This window comes from Tripterygium wilfordii, chromosome 17, assembly GCF_013401445.1.
Source record: "Tripterygium wilfordii isolate XIE 37 chromosome 17, ASM1340144v1, whole genome shotgun sequence".
Classification (NCBI taxonomy): domain Eukaryota; kingdom Viridiplantae; phylum Streptophyta; class Magnoliopsida; order Celastrales; family Celastraceae; genus Tripterygium; species Tripterygium wilfordii.
Window position 1 is genome coordinate 1136417 of NC_052248.1, and position 13363 is coordinate 1149779.

The following is a 13363-nucleotide window of genomic DNA, read 5'->3' on the forward strand; positions in this document are numbered from 1 at the left end:
TAAATAATTCTGATTTTACACTAAGGGCTTGATTGGTTGAACTGATATTGCAATGGGATTAGGATTCATATTAATTTGCTTGTATGTTTAATGAGATTACCGGTCATTTATCAAGCTTAATATGTACGTTGTGGGCTGTAATTGTATGACATTTGTGTGGAAACATTAAGCATACATTCTACGAGCTTTACTTAGACAAGGATGGTTTTGGAAAACACCAAACATTGAATTACGATTACCCCTTTTATGGGAATCCTAATATCATTACGATACCATCAACCAAACAGGGCCTAAACTAAATACATACAAACATATTTTTGTAATTAGATTTAGGTCATCCAAAGGTTTGATGAATAAAGAATGAACGTTTATAGTTCAGCCGAGCGATTGGCATACTCTTGTACCAATGCCCCGAAAAGAGATGGCCTCTCAATCAAGTTCGATGGTTTGTCAAACTCTTTTGCCTTTCCTGTCATAGATGAAGGCAAAAAAGATAAGTAGAAAGCTACAAAGAGTGTATAAAGAAGCATATATTAGAACCTAATGAGAATGGCAGAGCAAAAGTGTGCACCTGCATCGATAACTAACACTCTATCACAGTCCATAACGGTTGGTATTCTGTGAGCTATACTGATAATTGTGCAGGCCGCGAATTCTTCCCGGATTATCTTTTGAATAACCGCATCAGTTTGTGAATCCACAGAAGCTGTCGCTTCGTCCATGAACAGAAGTCTGCTGCGCTTCAACATAACCCTTCCCAAGCAGAGAAGCTGCCTTTGTCCGACGCTCCAGTTATCACCATTATCAACCACTGTAAAGTTGAGATTATGTAAGTGTCAATGCAAAGATTACAGCATTGGGGACTTGGACTGTCAACAAGCTTAGAGACGGACAGATACCTGGAGAATCAAGTCTTTCAGGCTTTGCAGCCACGACGTCCTTGAGTTGGCATCGCTCGAGGCTCTACAGAAATTATCAAAGCTTTCAGCTAAATGAAGACCAGAAATTTAAGCTCTGATATCATATGGTCACTGGTGCAAATACCTTCCAAATCTCTTCATCTGTGCACTGTCCGATTGGATCAACATTGCTTCTCACAGTTCCTTCAAACAGGACAGGTTCTTGAGGAATAATTCCAAAGCGAGACCTAAGATCTTGAAGCCCTAGTGTGCAAATGTCAATACCATCAACAGTTATGCTCCCTCCTGATGGTTCTACCAACCTAAAGAACACTTGCACCAAAGTTGACTTCCCACTCCCCGTTCGACCAACTACGCCAATCTTCTCTCCCCCATGAATGCTGAGAGTAATACCTTTGAGAACCAGAGGCGTGTTTGGACGATATCTAACCTGTTCAGTAGAATTTATGAATCATCATAAGAGTACAGTAGTTTAGCCCAAACACACATCAATCAACAAGGAAGAAACTTAACCAATAAAAACCAATGAATTACACCGGCTAAAACAAACCTAAGCTCATAGTTAGTTGAAGCTAGTTACCTGCAAGTCTTCAAGGTCCACATTGCCCTGAGCAGGCCAACTTGGAGGAGGCAGCCGCTCCTTTATCTCCCATTCTGCCTCCGCTGGGATTTTCGTGAACTGCTTTACCCTCTCAACAGAAACCATTTTATTTTCAACCATGCAACTTATGTAAATAGCCCAGAACAGCACACCATTGAGAGACAACCCGTATGAGAGGGATAAACCGACATTTGCTGAAACGTGGAGAAATGAGTCAGAGTTCTACTTGACAATTGTGTATAATCCATCATGATGCTATAAGCCAGTCAAACAGTTTCATGATTACCTGGGTTCACAATACTGCTGGGCAACATGATCAAGAATAAAGTAGAAATGCAGAGGATGAAGCTCCCAATCAGTTCTAAACGGAAACCCAGCCATTCATTTGATCCATAGTTGTGGAAATCCATACGAACATTCGAATCAACACGATTTACATTTTCCTGACAAAAAAGAGCCTGCCTTCTGAAAGAGCGAATTGTCATAATCCCAGAGATGCTTTCAGAGAAGTGATGGAGTATGGGTGCTTTAGTGATCGAATCAAGCCTCGTTAATTCACGAGATGAAGCAAGAAAGTAATTCTGAACCCCCAAAAGAGAAGAGATCATCAATATCATGAAACGAAGCTAACCATTAAAAGGCTCAGGTAATGTGCATCAGAGCTGTACATATCATCCATAATGGTAAATGACATTCAGAACAAGATATAACAGGAACTGAATGGAAAGCGCTTACCCGATACAATATATTCAACCAACCAAGTGGAATCAATAAGAACACGGTCGGCCAAGCATATTGACAAGTGACAATGATGATGCTAAGCAGGGTGGTGTACATCAAAACACTTATGCTGATAAGAAAGGGAACCAGGATATCAATGTTGGTCTGATCAGTTGATGCCTGCAAAGAAAATTGTGGACGGACATAAGCATTTCCAATTCTTATATCCATAATTTAACACATAAAGCCAGTTCTTACCCTTGTTAGTATTCTTCCTGATGGTGTTGTATCAAAGAAGGACATGGGGGCATGCAAGATACTATGAAGGATCTTCTTGAAGAACATTTGCGCTGTCTTAAGCCCGAACATCGTAACGAAAAGGGCTCTAATTGCTAACACAGCAAACGATACAGCTGCAATAATTGCGTAGACACGGATAAAAAATGAAGCATTGAAAGACGTAGCACGCTCGTCTGCAGTTTCATACGCCAACCAGTAATCACCAACCATCAAAGATCCTTGCCAAACAACAGACAACAACACCACTATAGTTATGCCCCACCACCCAAAAGCCTCAGTGCAGTATACCTTGTATACTTGCAGGCTCACTCTGCCAGTTTCTCTTTGTTCTTCTTTAATGAGCTTTGAACTTGAGTTCTCTGACTTGGCAGCTTGATTTTCAGGTTTGTTTTCGCCATTAGCTTCACGAAGATCTGAGTGGGCTCGTGGAGACTTGTCTGGTTTTGAAGAAGGTTCAAGGGACATGGTCTTGCCCATTTCCACAAGTTCCATCGAGGTTTCATGGGCAGCTACTAGTGCTCCAAAATCTAAGCCATTTTGGACTAGATCATTGTATTTTCCTGACTGTACTATCATCCCATCTCGCATGACCTGTATTAGAACATATATAATTACTTGAATTAACAAGTTCAACAATGTCTATGTTTCCATAAGATTAAGGGCAAAAATTATGTCACTTACCATTATAAGATCAACATTGTGCAAGAAGTCAACTTGGTGAGTAACTAGAATAACAGTCTTGTTTCTGAGAGCTCCTCTCACACATTCCTGCAAACAATATTTGAATGCAATTCACTCTAGCTGATCAATTCTGAAAGCAAGATACAAAAACTTTACCTTAAATATATCTGACCCAGTATGTGCGTCAACAGCACTGAATACATCATCAAGAAGGTATATGTCACAATCCTGATAAACAGCCCTGGCAAGCTGTATCCGCTGCTTCTGCCCGCCGCTGAGGTTGATACCACGCTCTCCAATCTCTGTCTGATCTCCATACTCCATCATTTCCAAGTCTTTCTCCAAGCAACAGATCCTGACAATTTCGTTGTATTTCTCTCTGTTCATAGGCATACCAAATAGTATATTCTCTTGAATGGTTCCATTTTGAATCCATGATGTTTGGGATACATATGCTGTCGTCCCACAAACTCGGACCTATTAATGAGCACATTAGTTTTACAAAATGCTCATGATTAGCAAACACAATTTGAAAAACTGAATGAATCGTGATTTATACCTTCCCAGATACTTTGTGCATTTCACCTAGAATTGAGGCCAGGAGGGAAGATTTCCCTGATCCAACTGTACCAACAATGGAAGTAAGCTCACCTTTCTTTACTACCAAATTTATGTTCTTTAATACCTCCTCTCCATCTTCATCATCCCAGCTAAACACACCATCGTTAACCTCCACCGCGATACTTCCATCACAAACCTCCTCTCTTTCCACTGATTGCTCCACCAACTCCTTACTCATCAGGTAACGATCCAATCTCGCTAGTGATATCATTGCTTGTGACACTGAGATCATCGACTGCGGGAAGTTCTTGACGGGTTCCTGCAGGATTTTAAAGATTGCTGTTGTTGTGAACACGGTCCCTGCATCCAGTGGAACCCCTAAGAAAATGGCAGTACCGAATGTTAGAGTTGATATTAGAAGCGGCATACACCACAACACAATGATATTGCCAGATATCGAGTACATAAACTTGGTGAGCCAACTGAATTCTGCTTTACGGAAGTTCTGAATTCTCTTGTTGAAGTGTTCTTCCCATGCCTGGAACTTAATCACTCGCATGTAATTAAGCATCTCGTTGGTTGCCTTCATTCTTGAATCGCGGTTACTCATCAAACTGCGCTGGAACCTATTGTTTCTTCTGGTGCCAAATACAACAAAAACAATAACAGCAGCAATCCCAAGTACAGCCACGAATGATGAGACGCCAATACAGTTATACAGAAGCACCAATGCGATGGTGACTTGCAATGGCATTAACCATAGAGCATGAAGCTGCAACATCATATCACCAAGCTGTTGAGCATCAACAGCCATGAAATTCACAATCTGTCCTACACCATGAGCTTGACGAGCTGAGCACGACAACCTCAGACCCTTCTTATATAAAGAGGTTATAAGAGTACCTCTAATGAGCATTCCAAGCTTCTGAGTATTGAAATTGAATTGATGAGTGCTTAGAACTTCCACAAATTTTGCAACCAAGAGAGTCAATACAAGATAGTATCCTTCATAAGGAGAGCTACCTTTCCCGGCAGTAAAATCGACGAAACTTTGGATGAGAACAGGTCCAACATACATGACACTGAGCCTTACAATAGCTAGAAATGCAGTTAGTGCAACTTCCTTCCAGAAACACCGGAACAATGTTGTTAGAACTGGGTGGTTTGATTTTTCATGTGGTTTAGGCCAGTTCAACGCAAAGTTATTTGACAGCTTTTCCGCTCCATGTTCCGACGAGAGGTACGGGACATCAGTACTCTTTAGAGGAGATTTGTGACCTTTGCTTAGCAGGGGATTCATCCAAAGCCAAAAGGTCTTTGATAATAGAGAAGCAGAAGCAAATGCAGTGACATTGGACTTGACCATTACTGGTTCAGGAAATTTGGTCTCTTCTTTATCCATTACTGCTTCTTCATATTCTCTTGCAACTGTGATCCCAGTTGATCCTCTAATCGCAACAAAAAGAAGTACAATTGACAATACAAAAGAAACTACAGAAACTAAATCATCAAATACCAAATTAGAATGCTTTGCAGCTCCAACGGATACGAAACGAATAACCCCAGAAGCCATGAACAACGAAATCAAAATGAAGCTCACAACCCAGTATATTCGCAGCGGCATCGAGTGCTTAGCTGCTTGAAATCTCTTTTCATGAACAATCAAGATTCCAATGACAGCTTGAGTAATGGCTTGAACTAACCAAAACATTGCCACAAATCGCAATTGAGAGCTTCTAATGAAGCTTAGAATGCACACAGTGACATTACAGAGAGTCAACACAACTGTCACTATCAATGAGAGCTTGAAACAAATGGTTGTTCTGATTAGAGCTCGGCCATTGCTAATGAGAGGCTTGTTAACTCCAGAGCCAGAGTCACCATGAGAGTTGAATCTAGAATACAGCTTTTGAACTCCAAATACAAGGACAGTGACCAAGAACAAGAGATCAATAGCAGTAAAAAGAACCCTTTGAGGGCATGGAGAGAGGAAAATGAATCTTAGCCATTGAAGTTGCAATGGAACAGATTGGTCTCCAGAGGATTGGATCACTGAGCTTGAGCATGAGAGTGAGGTAACCCAAGAATCAGAAAACATGTTTGCTACTCAAATTTAACTGCAAATCACAAGATTCTCATATGCTTGTTCCTCTGCTCCCTGAATTGATTTACAATAAAGAATTAAAATAGTGAATTGTTGATGATATTAGAAAAAAAAAATTGAAAATTCTGGCTCCTCAATTTACTGATAGAGAGACATGCAATTTCAGATTAAAATTATAGTAATGATTGCAGACCAGAAAGTGAAATGAAAGAATAATTCCTTTAGACTGGTTAGAGAAAAGCAAAAGTACCCACAAAGGCTGGCAGAAAGCTTAAATTATTCAAAATGAGAGACAAATAATATATCATATCAGATGATTATGATGGAATTGGATTCTCCCCACGAAAGAAAACATGAAAGATTGATTTAGAATACTATTAAAAGTATAAAATAATTTAAATTTTCCAGGACCATTCTAAGCTTGTTGAAAGTGAAGTCTTAAGGCTTAAAAAATTGGATGCCGGACATTATTCAACATCAGAAAACAGTAAATCAACCTATTGAAAAGCATAAGCAAGAAACTGTTGACAATGCCATCACTTACCTCGAGCAGAGGATCAATGAAAAATTCATAATTCTGTCACAAAGTAGCTTTCTATAGATTATTTATTGTTCAGAGTGAAAAGGAAAAATGGTGTAAAACAACAGCTGCAACCAGATTCTTGCACCAAAACAATCATTGTATAATATAGCTTGGTCATTAATTGGACGAAAATCAACACACTTTTTTTTTCCCCGCAGAGGGAAACTTGGATCAATTATGGACTGTGGATTGTGGTAGTTTGGAGTTGTGGCTGGTCTAAATCAACAGAAATTCCGAATAGTCACGTGCTTTTGGGTCGAGTGTGGCCGTGTGGGAGCAACTTTCCCCAGATTTGGGTCCACGCACGTGATTTTAATCATTGACTACTTGACTTAAACATCAATGGTAGTGACGTGATTATTTTTTGCGCAATCACACCCGATGGCTTTGGTTGTTGATTGAAGGTTTAATTATACTTTACATCATAGAAAGATAGAGTTTGTTCATTTTTAGCACCTAAAGATTTTTTATTACAAAGTCATCACTCATTTCTTCAAAATGAGACTTTTTAAGTACTCGGGCAGAATTGATATTGTGTCGGTCAGGAATCTTGTTTATGTGGCATTTAGTAGCACATTCTTGTCAACAAATGCTTATGTGGCAGGAAAACCTACTAACTTTGATATTCCAACTTGGTTTTCTTAAAAAAATCTTTGGTTGCTAAAAGTATACGATGATATCAGTGATGAAAAGTATAATTAACTCTTGATTGAAACAGTAATCAGCTCTAACAGCAAATTGTCATAGTGTAACTCTTTCTAAATCCAATAATCAATTTCAAACTTGGACCAAAATTGATGTCTACCTTTCATCTCTCCACGCAACAACGATTGAACGAATCAATCCAATAATGAAAGCATACGAAACATTCGTATCTAAAAGTGAAGAGAGTCAGAGCACTTTACCTTAGTCTGGAAGTCAATCTGACGAGACGAGAAGCGGCCTTATATACATTGTCAACAACCTGCTTGAAGGAAGGTTTGAGAGAGAGTGATCGACCCGGCGTCAATCCAGTCGCCATTTGCGATGGACAATCGGGGCCGACAACTGGAAGTCCCGTCGACGAAAACCAGTGAGACGAGCTCGGATGTGAAGGAGCCGAGCTCATCCTTGGACTTGGACTTTAGGAATGAGAGAAGCTGGTCCCGGGTAGAGCCCTTAGACCCCACCGCGACCAGGCCAAACACCTTCTGGATCGACTGCGGAGAGCACACAAGAACAGGTGCTTGCTTCGAGCCTTCGGCAACGTCAAAGCGACGTCGGTTTGGTTCCTGATTGTTTCGGAACGTACTGATTACCAACCGCTTGATTGATGGACAGCGCGGGGTAAAAAAATATATCAATATTATTTACATTTCATTTTTTATTAACTACATCCCTCATTCTAATGTTTTTAAAAAATTAGTAAAATATAGTTAGTAAAAGAATGAGATACAAATAATGTTCATCAAAAAATATTTTACTCGCTCCATTTTTCAAGAGATTTTATCTTTTTAAAAAAATAAAAAGGAGAGAGTTTTGTCTTATATATAGTGACATCCAAAAATTTGTTTTGACGATATATTTTTATTGATTGGATCCATTTTTTTTTTTGTACGTTTGTGTTTTGAATCTACTGAATGAAGTATCAAAAAATTCCAGTGAAAATTATAAATTTAAACCATCTTCAATAAAAATGTTTCAATCTCATCATCGCTGTCACTGAGCTAAGATTGGTGAGGAGTCATTTTCATATTATTAAATTACAAAAAAGAGAAAAATGTATAAAAATAACAATAGGGACGGATTTGTTGCAACAGTACACACCCAAATATTCGTTTACCAAATTTATTATATCAATTATGTTATCGTACTCAAAAAATTGATATCAATTAGTATATCAATTACATGATAGTCTCACACCGAGGCACTAGTTGAAGTGATAAAAATGATATGTATTATCATGATGAATTAGTATTCGAATCTCTCTCCCGTTTAAAAAAAAAAAGAAAAGAAAAATGATAAGTCTCAACTTCAATATCCCGCAAATGAGTGTTATTGGTGTTGTTTGGGAGTGATATCAACTGCTGTAAAGTGTGTGGTGTGATGCTGTGAGATGCGTTTGACGTATCTAAATTACGGTTATATTAGATGACTAATAATATTAATGTAAAATCACTTAATATTTATATTGTATATTAATCTAAAATAAAATAATTGATCTAATTTGATTACGTGGGATAATTCAACATATATTATAAACGTTTGGGAGTGCGGTGAGGTGAGGTGATGTGCGATGCTGTGAAGTAAAAAGTTATGGTGCTGTGAGGTAAGTTCTGCTGTAAAAGCATTTGATGTATCACAAAAAATTGTGATGGTGTGAGGTGAAGTACAACTGAACACAATAAAAATATACCGCCAAACATATACATTATCAGGTGACGCTTGACGAGCCATTGTGATGAAAAAGCCTTGGATCGCGTTGAATTCATGTTAGTATTGGGTGGCAGGGGTCTGCTGTGATAAAATTACAGCAGGCCCCGCTATAATGGCAATTTGAGACAAATTTTTTTTTTATTTTATTTTGAAAAAATTATAGATGTGTAGTTTACGATCTAACGAATCCAACGTCATATTTTTTGTTCGAAACAAAAATCAAATTCATTGTGATCCAGACACCGAATGTTTTGAGTTTATATTCGACGGTCTAAAATTGTTATGCATTTTTCATGTAGCATATGATTTTTGTTTTGAACAAAAAATATATCGTTGGATTCGTTAGACCATAAACTACATATCTATAATTTTTTAAAAATAAAATATTTTTTTTTTGTCTCAAATTGCCATTACAACGGGGCCTGCTGTAATTTTATTACAGCAGAGCCCCGGCACCTGTTAGTATTGTGCAACTATTTAAGTAATTGTCAGTTTTTGGGAGCCATAATTAATGCATTGTTTGTTTGTCTGTCCCTGTGCACGAGCAACGTTGCAATTGCATGGATCAAGATTGTCCACAAAACCAGGCCCATAATTTTGCCTTCTGGAAGAACTGCATAAGAAATTGAAGACAGAGTTACATCAATGGCATCCAGACAAAAGAGTCGGTGTCTATGTCTCTCTGTTTTTTGGACAATTAGCCTTAATAAGTTAATATTAGCGATTGAAGAAAATGTGGTCCAAGTATACGTAGTGGTCCATTCGTGTATATATATATATATACATACACACACACATCGCTTGAAAACAAAACAAAGCCTTTTGTCGATTTGGACATAAAGTATAATTTTTTTTTGTACATAATAATGTTGTCTTGGAATAAGCTCAAAGAAAAACAAAACAAAGTTGGACAATGAACATACGTATTGAAAAACAATCAACTGTCTTATTTCACAAGTGAAAAAAGTAGTTTTTTTTCCCTTCTTTTTTAAGGAAAATCTACAAGTAGATCTGTAGATGCAGTTCGGGGTACCTATCGTAGGAACTGCAAACAATCCCTCCCTGCAGTTTCGTGCAACACCGTCTGATCTGTTTAATGGTGTGAGACCCACGTTGTTTTTTTACTTTTTAAAAACAGATCCAACGGTCAGACACCGCAGGTACCCCCATTGATATATGTGCTTCCAAGATAGTAAGGTCTGGTGTTTCTAGAAGATAAGTATCAAAATGCCTGCTCCGACAACTGGAAGAATGGGTTGTTGAAGGCCCGAGGTTTTGGTTTTTTCAGACAACTGGTGTAATATCCGGCCCATGAGTTTGGGTTGGGTCCTCCATTAGGCCCACCCAAGAGAAATATACGAGGAAGCTCAATTGAAAGCCCAAGAGAAATTGGTCGATTAGATTCAATGGTGCTTGACCAGGCTCGGCCTATCAGTGATGGTCCATTGGGCCAATTTCGAAAGCCCGGACCGCTCATAAGAAATTAACATAGAGCTTTCTCGACTAACTCGAAATGCTTTACAGCCGTTGATCTCAATTATATCAACTTTTGATCAGAAATTCACTTCCCCAGAGCGAGAAAACTGAAAAGCAAACCTTAAATTACGCTAATTACAGTGCGAGTGAAAATATACTATAATTTAAATATCAGTAGAAACTAGAAAGTACTAGAACTGACGGGCTCTCTATCTCTACACTTAAATAGTTAAATCACAGTTCCCCTGTGCAGAGTGCGTACTAAGCTTTCTAGGGTTTTACTCGCTCTCTCTTTCCCTTTAGAGACAGAATGAGGTAAACTCTATCTTCTGCTATACCTGCGTTAGATTTGCCATGATCGACTGATTTTACGCTTATGCCATTGGTTTATTTTTCTTTCTTATCTGTGCACCACGGGTGTTTTAATCTGTTGCCGTGTTTGACGCCATGTTGCTTTTATGATAAGTGTTTGGCTATGCCCGTTTGATTGCTGAGAAAGTATCGGAAACGGAAAGGCATTGAGATTTTGTTTCAACAGAGAGTCAGAGTAATAGGTTATTGTAAAATGTATTTCGTGTAGGGAACTGGGAGCAGCAAAGGTGAAATTATTTGGTTTTCAAAGTGTATTTTTATCTTTATGATTTTATTTTACTCTTTTTTCACAAGTTTGTGGATTGAACACTCTTCTATTCACTTTGTTAAGTTGAAGATGATGCGTTATTGCTTAGTCTTGGACCAATTTCAGTTGGCGTATGTATGTTTGGTTATCAAGGACTAAGTTACGAAACATTCTTCATTTTCTTTGGGAGGGGGAATTGAACCTTTGACTCGTATAGGTAATAGGTGTGAAGGGTTGGCTACCTCTGGGCCACAAGCTCCTTGTTCATTAATTGTGTTTAAGTCTAGTTTCCTTGTTCCTTTGTTGTGTTAAGTATGATTGTAGGTTTTATTGTCTGTATCTTATAGATTTCTGGTGTCACCTTATTGATAGAATAGTTGATTTTATTTTATTTTGGGATTGTCCTTAAACCGCAGTTATATTATATGGTTGGCACCCTCTTCGTGCCTTTTTTTGTATTGTTCATATCCACACTTAGAAAATGGTTGTGCTGCATGTTTCATATTCTTTATTATACTTTTTTCTCGTCGTTACTGCTATAGTGCTATTGAATATGGATAATTTTTTGCAAGGAGCATAATTGTGCATGTGCAGTGGATATGTGATTGGTTTATATTTTGGTTTAGCACCTGTCTTTTCTTCTCCTTCATGTGCCTTTGTTATAATATGATTTTTGTTCCTTAGTCGCCATCCTGAGCTGAAATGGGCCCAGAGGCAAGACAAAGTTTTTATCACAGTGCAATTGCCTGATTCAAAGGATGCAAAGGTCAATCTCGAGGGAGAAGGTATCTTTACTTTCTCAGCTAGTAGTGGAGCTGAAAACCACCTTTATGAACTGAAATTGGAGCTTCATGATAAGGTCAATGTGGAGGTAAGATAATGGTCTCTTGGGCTGCAAGTCTATGACCATCTGGTTTTTCTTTGGTTTGTCTAGTTATGAATGACATGACATTTTTATTCCATTCAAAAAAGAAAGCAGAAAAAAGAATGACATTCCTATGTCCATTAAGCCTGTCATGCTGATTGCTTCTTTCTCCCCCTCCTTATTTGACATACGTAAAGAAAAACTTCACAGTATCCCCTGCATTGTGGTGTCTTGGTAATTGGTTCTATTTCGAGCAATCCTTTTCTAAGGAATCATGAGCTTCAAGTGAGCAAGTGTCTTGTTTCACTTGAGATATATTAATCAAACACTTTGTTCATTTTGGATTATATATTTGGACTCGATTGTGACAACTGACAAGTTATCTCTCATTGTTACAGGAAAGTAAAGTCAATGTAGGGCCGAGGAGCATTTTCTGCATCTTGGAGAAAGCTGAAAAGGGGTGGTGGAAAAAGTTATTGCGTGGAGATGGCAAGGCGCCTCATTATGTGAAGGTAGATTGGGACAAATGGGTGGACGAAGATGAAGATAATGGTACTGGAATGCATTATTCTAATCTATGTTTTAAAATTTGGATCATATTGAAAATCAATCCTGTACTTTCACCTTTTTTTCTCTCTCTCTCTCTCCAATTGGAAATCATTTGGTTTAAGTATTTAACTTCTCATTTTATTGTTAGGTCATGGTGATTTAGACCTGGGAGGGATGGATTTCTCTGTGAGTATATATTAACTTTTGGAGGTTTCATTGATCTGTTTTTACTTATTCATCATTCTAATACTTTCTATGGCATGCAGAATTTCGGGGGTATGGGGGACATGGGCGGCATGGACATGGGTGATGATGGTCCGGGTGAATTTGATGATAGTGATGATGAAGGTAAAAGTCATAAGCTATAAGCCTATAAATACTCCTTGATAAAGGTTATGGTGCTACATGTGTTCATGTTCCATGAAGCTCCTTGTTGAGTGATGGTTATATTCTTGATTGGGAATTCTGTGATGGTAGCCAGAAGGCAAAATATAATTTTTTTTTTTTTTATATTATAGTTAATATGTTATAACTGTACTGATAAAAGACTGATTGAAACAATGAGATGAAATGTCTTTCTTGTTGTGTAGATGAAGTTGCGATGCCAGAAGCAGAGGACGTTGAGAAGACAGGAGCTGAGAAGGCTGCAGAAAAAGATGCTGATATGAGTATAGCAGGCAGACAAGAAGATAAAAAATAAACCATCTAAAGTGTGATTGATATAATTATAATTGTTCACTTAAACTTATATTTGTGCATTAAATTTTCAGTATTTGAGGCTGGTTATATGCGTGTTTGTTTCCTTTCTCGAGTGCAGTTGAAATTTACCTGGTCATTGAGAGGGATTGAGATCATTAGTTTCTGACTTTGTGTCTTGTCTTAATTAGCAAAAACGCTTATTGTAAATCTGTATTCGATCTTCTTACTTCTGATCGTTCCCTGTAATTTTCATCGTCTTGATTCCTGTTG

The 13363-nt window shown here is 38.1% G+C and overlaps 2 protein-coding genes across 2 annotated transcripts; one reads left to right on the plus strand and one right to left on the minus strand.

Moving 5' to 3' along the window:
• Window positions 1-202: 202 nt before the first annotated feature.
• Window positions 203-7771, minus strand: LOC119982951 (ABC transporter C family member 14-like). The gene is made up of 12 exons (XM_038826562.1): window positions 7376-7771; window positions 3782-5900; window positions 3379-3699; window positions 3223-3309; window positions 2500-3132; window positions 2257-2421; window positions 1808-2102; window positions 1501-1715; window positions 1045-1350; window positions 900-963; window positions 572-811; window positions 203-469 (listed from the first exon to the last, which is right to left on the minus strand). The coding sequence occupies exons 2-12, from the start codon at window positions 5879-5881 to the stop codon at window positions 369-371; spliced, it is 4527 nt and encodes a 1508-aa protein (XP_038682490.1). The 5' UTR covers window positions 5882-5900; window positions 7376-7771; the 3' UTR covers window positions 203-368.
• Window positions 7772-10523: 2752 nt separating this feature from the next.
• Window positions 10524-13363, plus strand: LOC119982463 (uncharacterized protein OsI_027940). Its single transcript, XM_038825849.1, has 6 exons — window positions 10524-10676; window positions 11665-11851; window positions 12244-12397; window positions 12543-12580; window positions 12661-12742; window positions 12985-13363. Exons 1-6 carry the CDS (start codon window positions 10672-10674, stop codon window positions 13092-13094), a joined length of 576 nt encoding a protein of 191 aa, XP_038681777.1. The 5' UTR covers window positions 10524-10671; the 3' UTR covers window positions 13095-13363.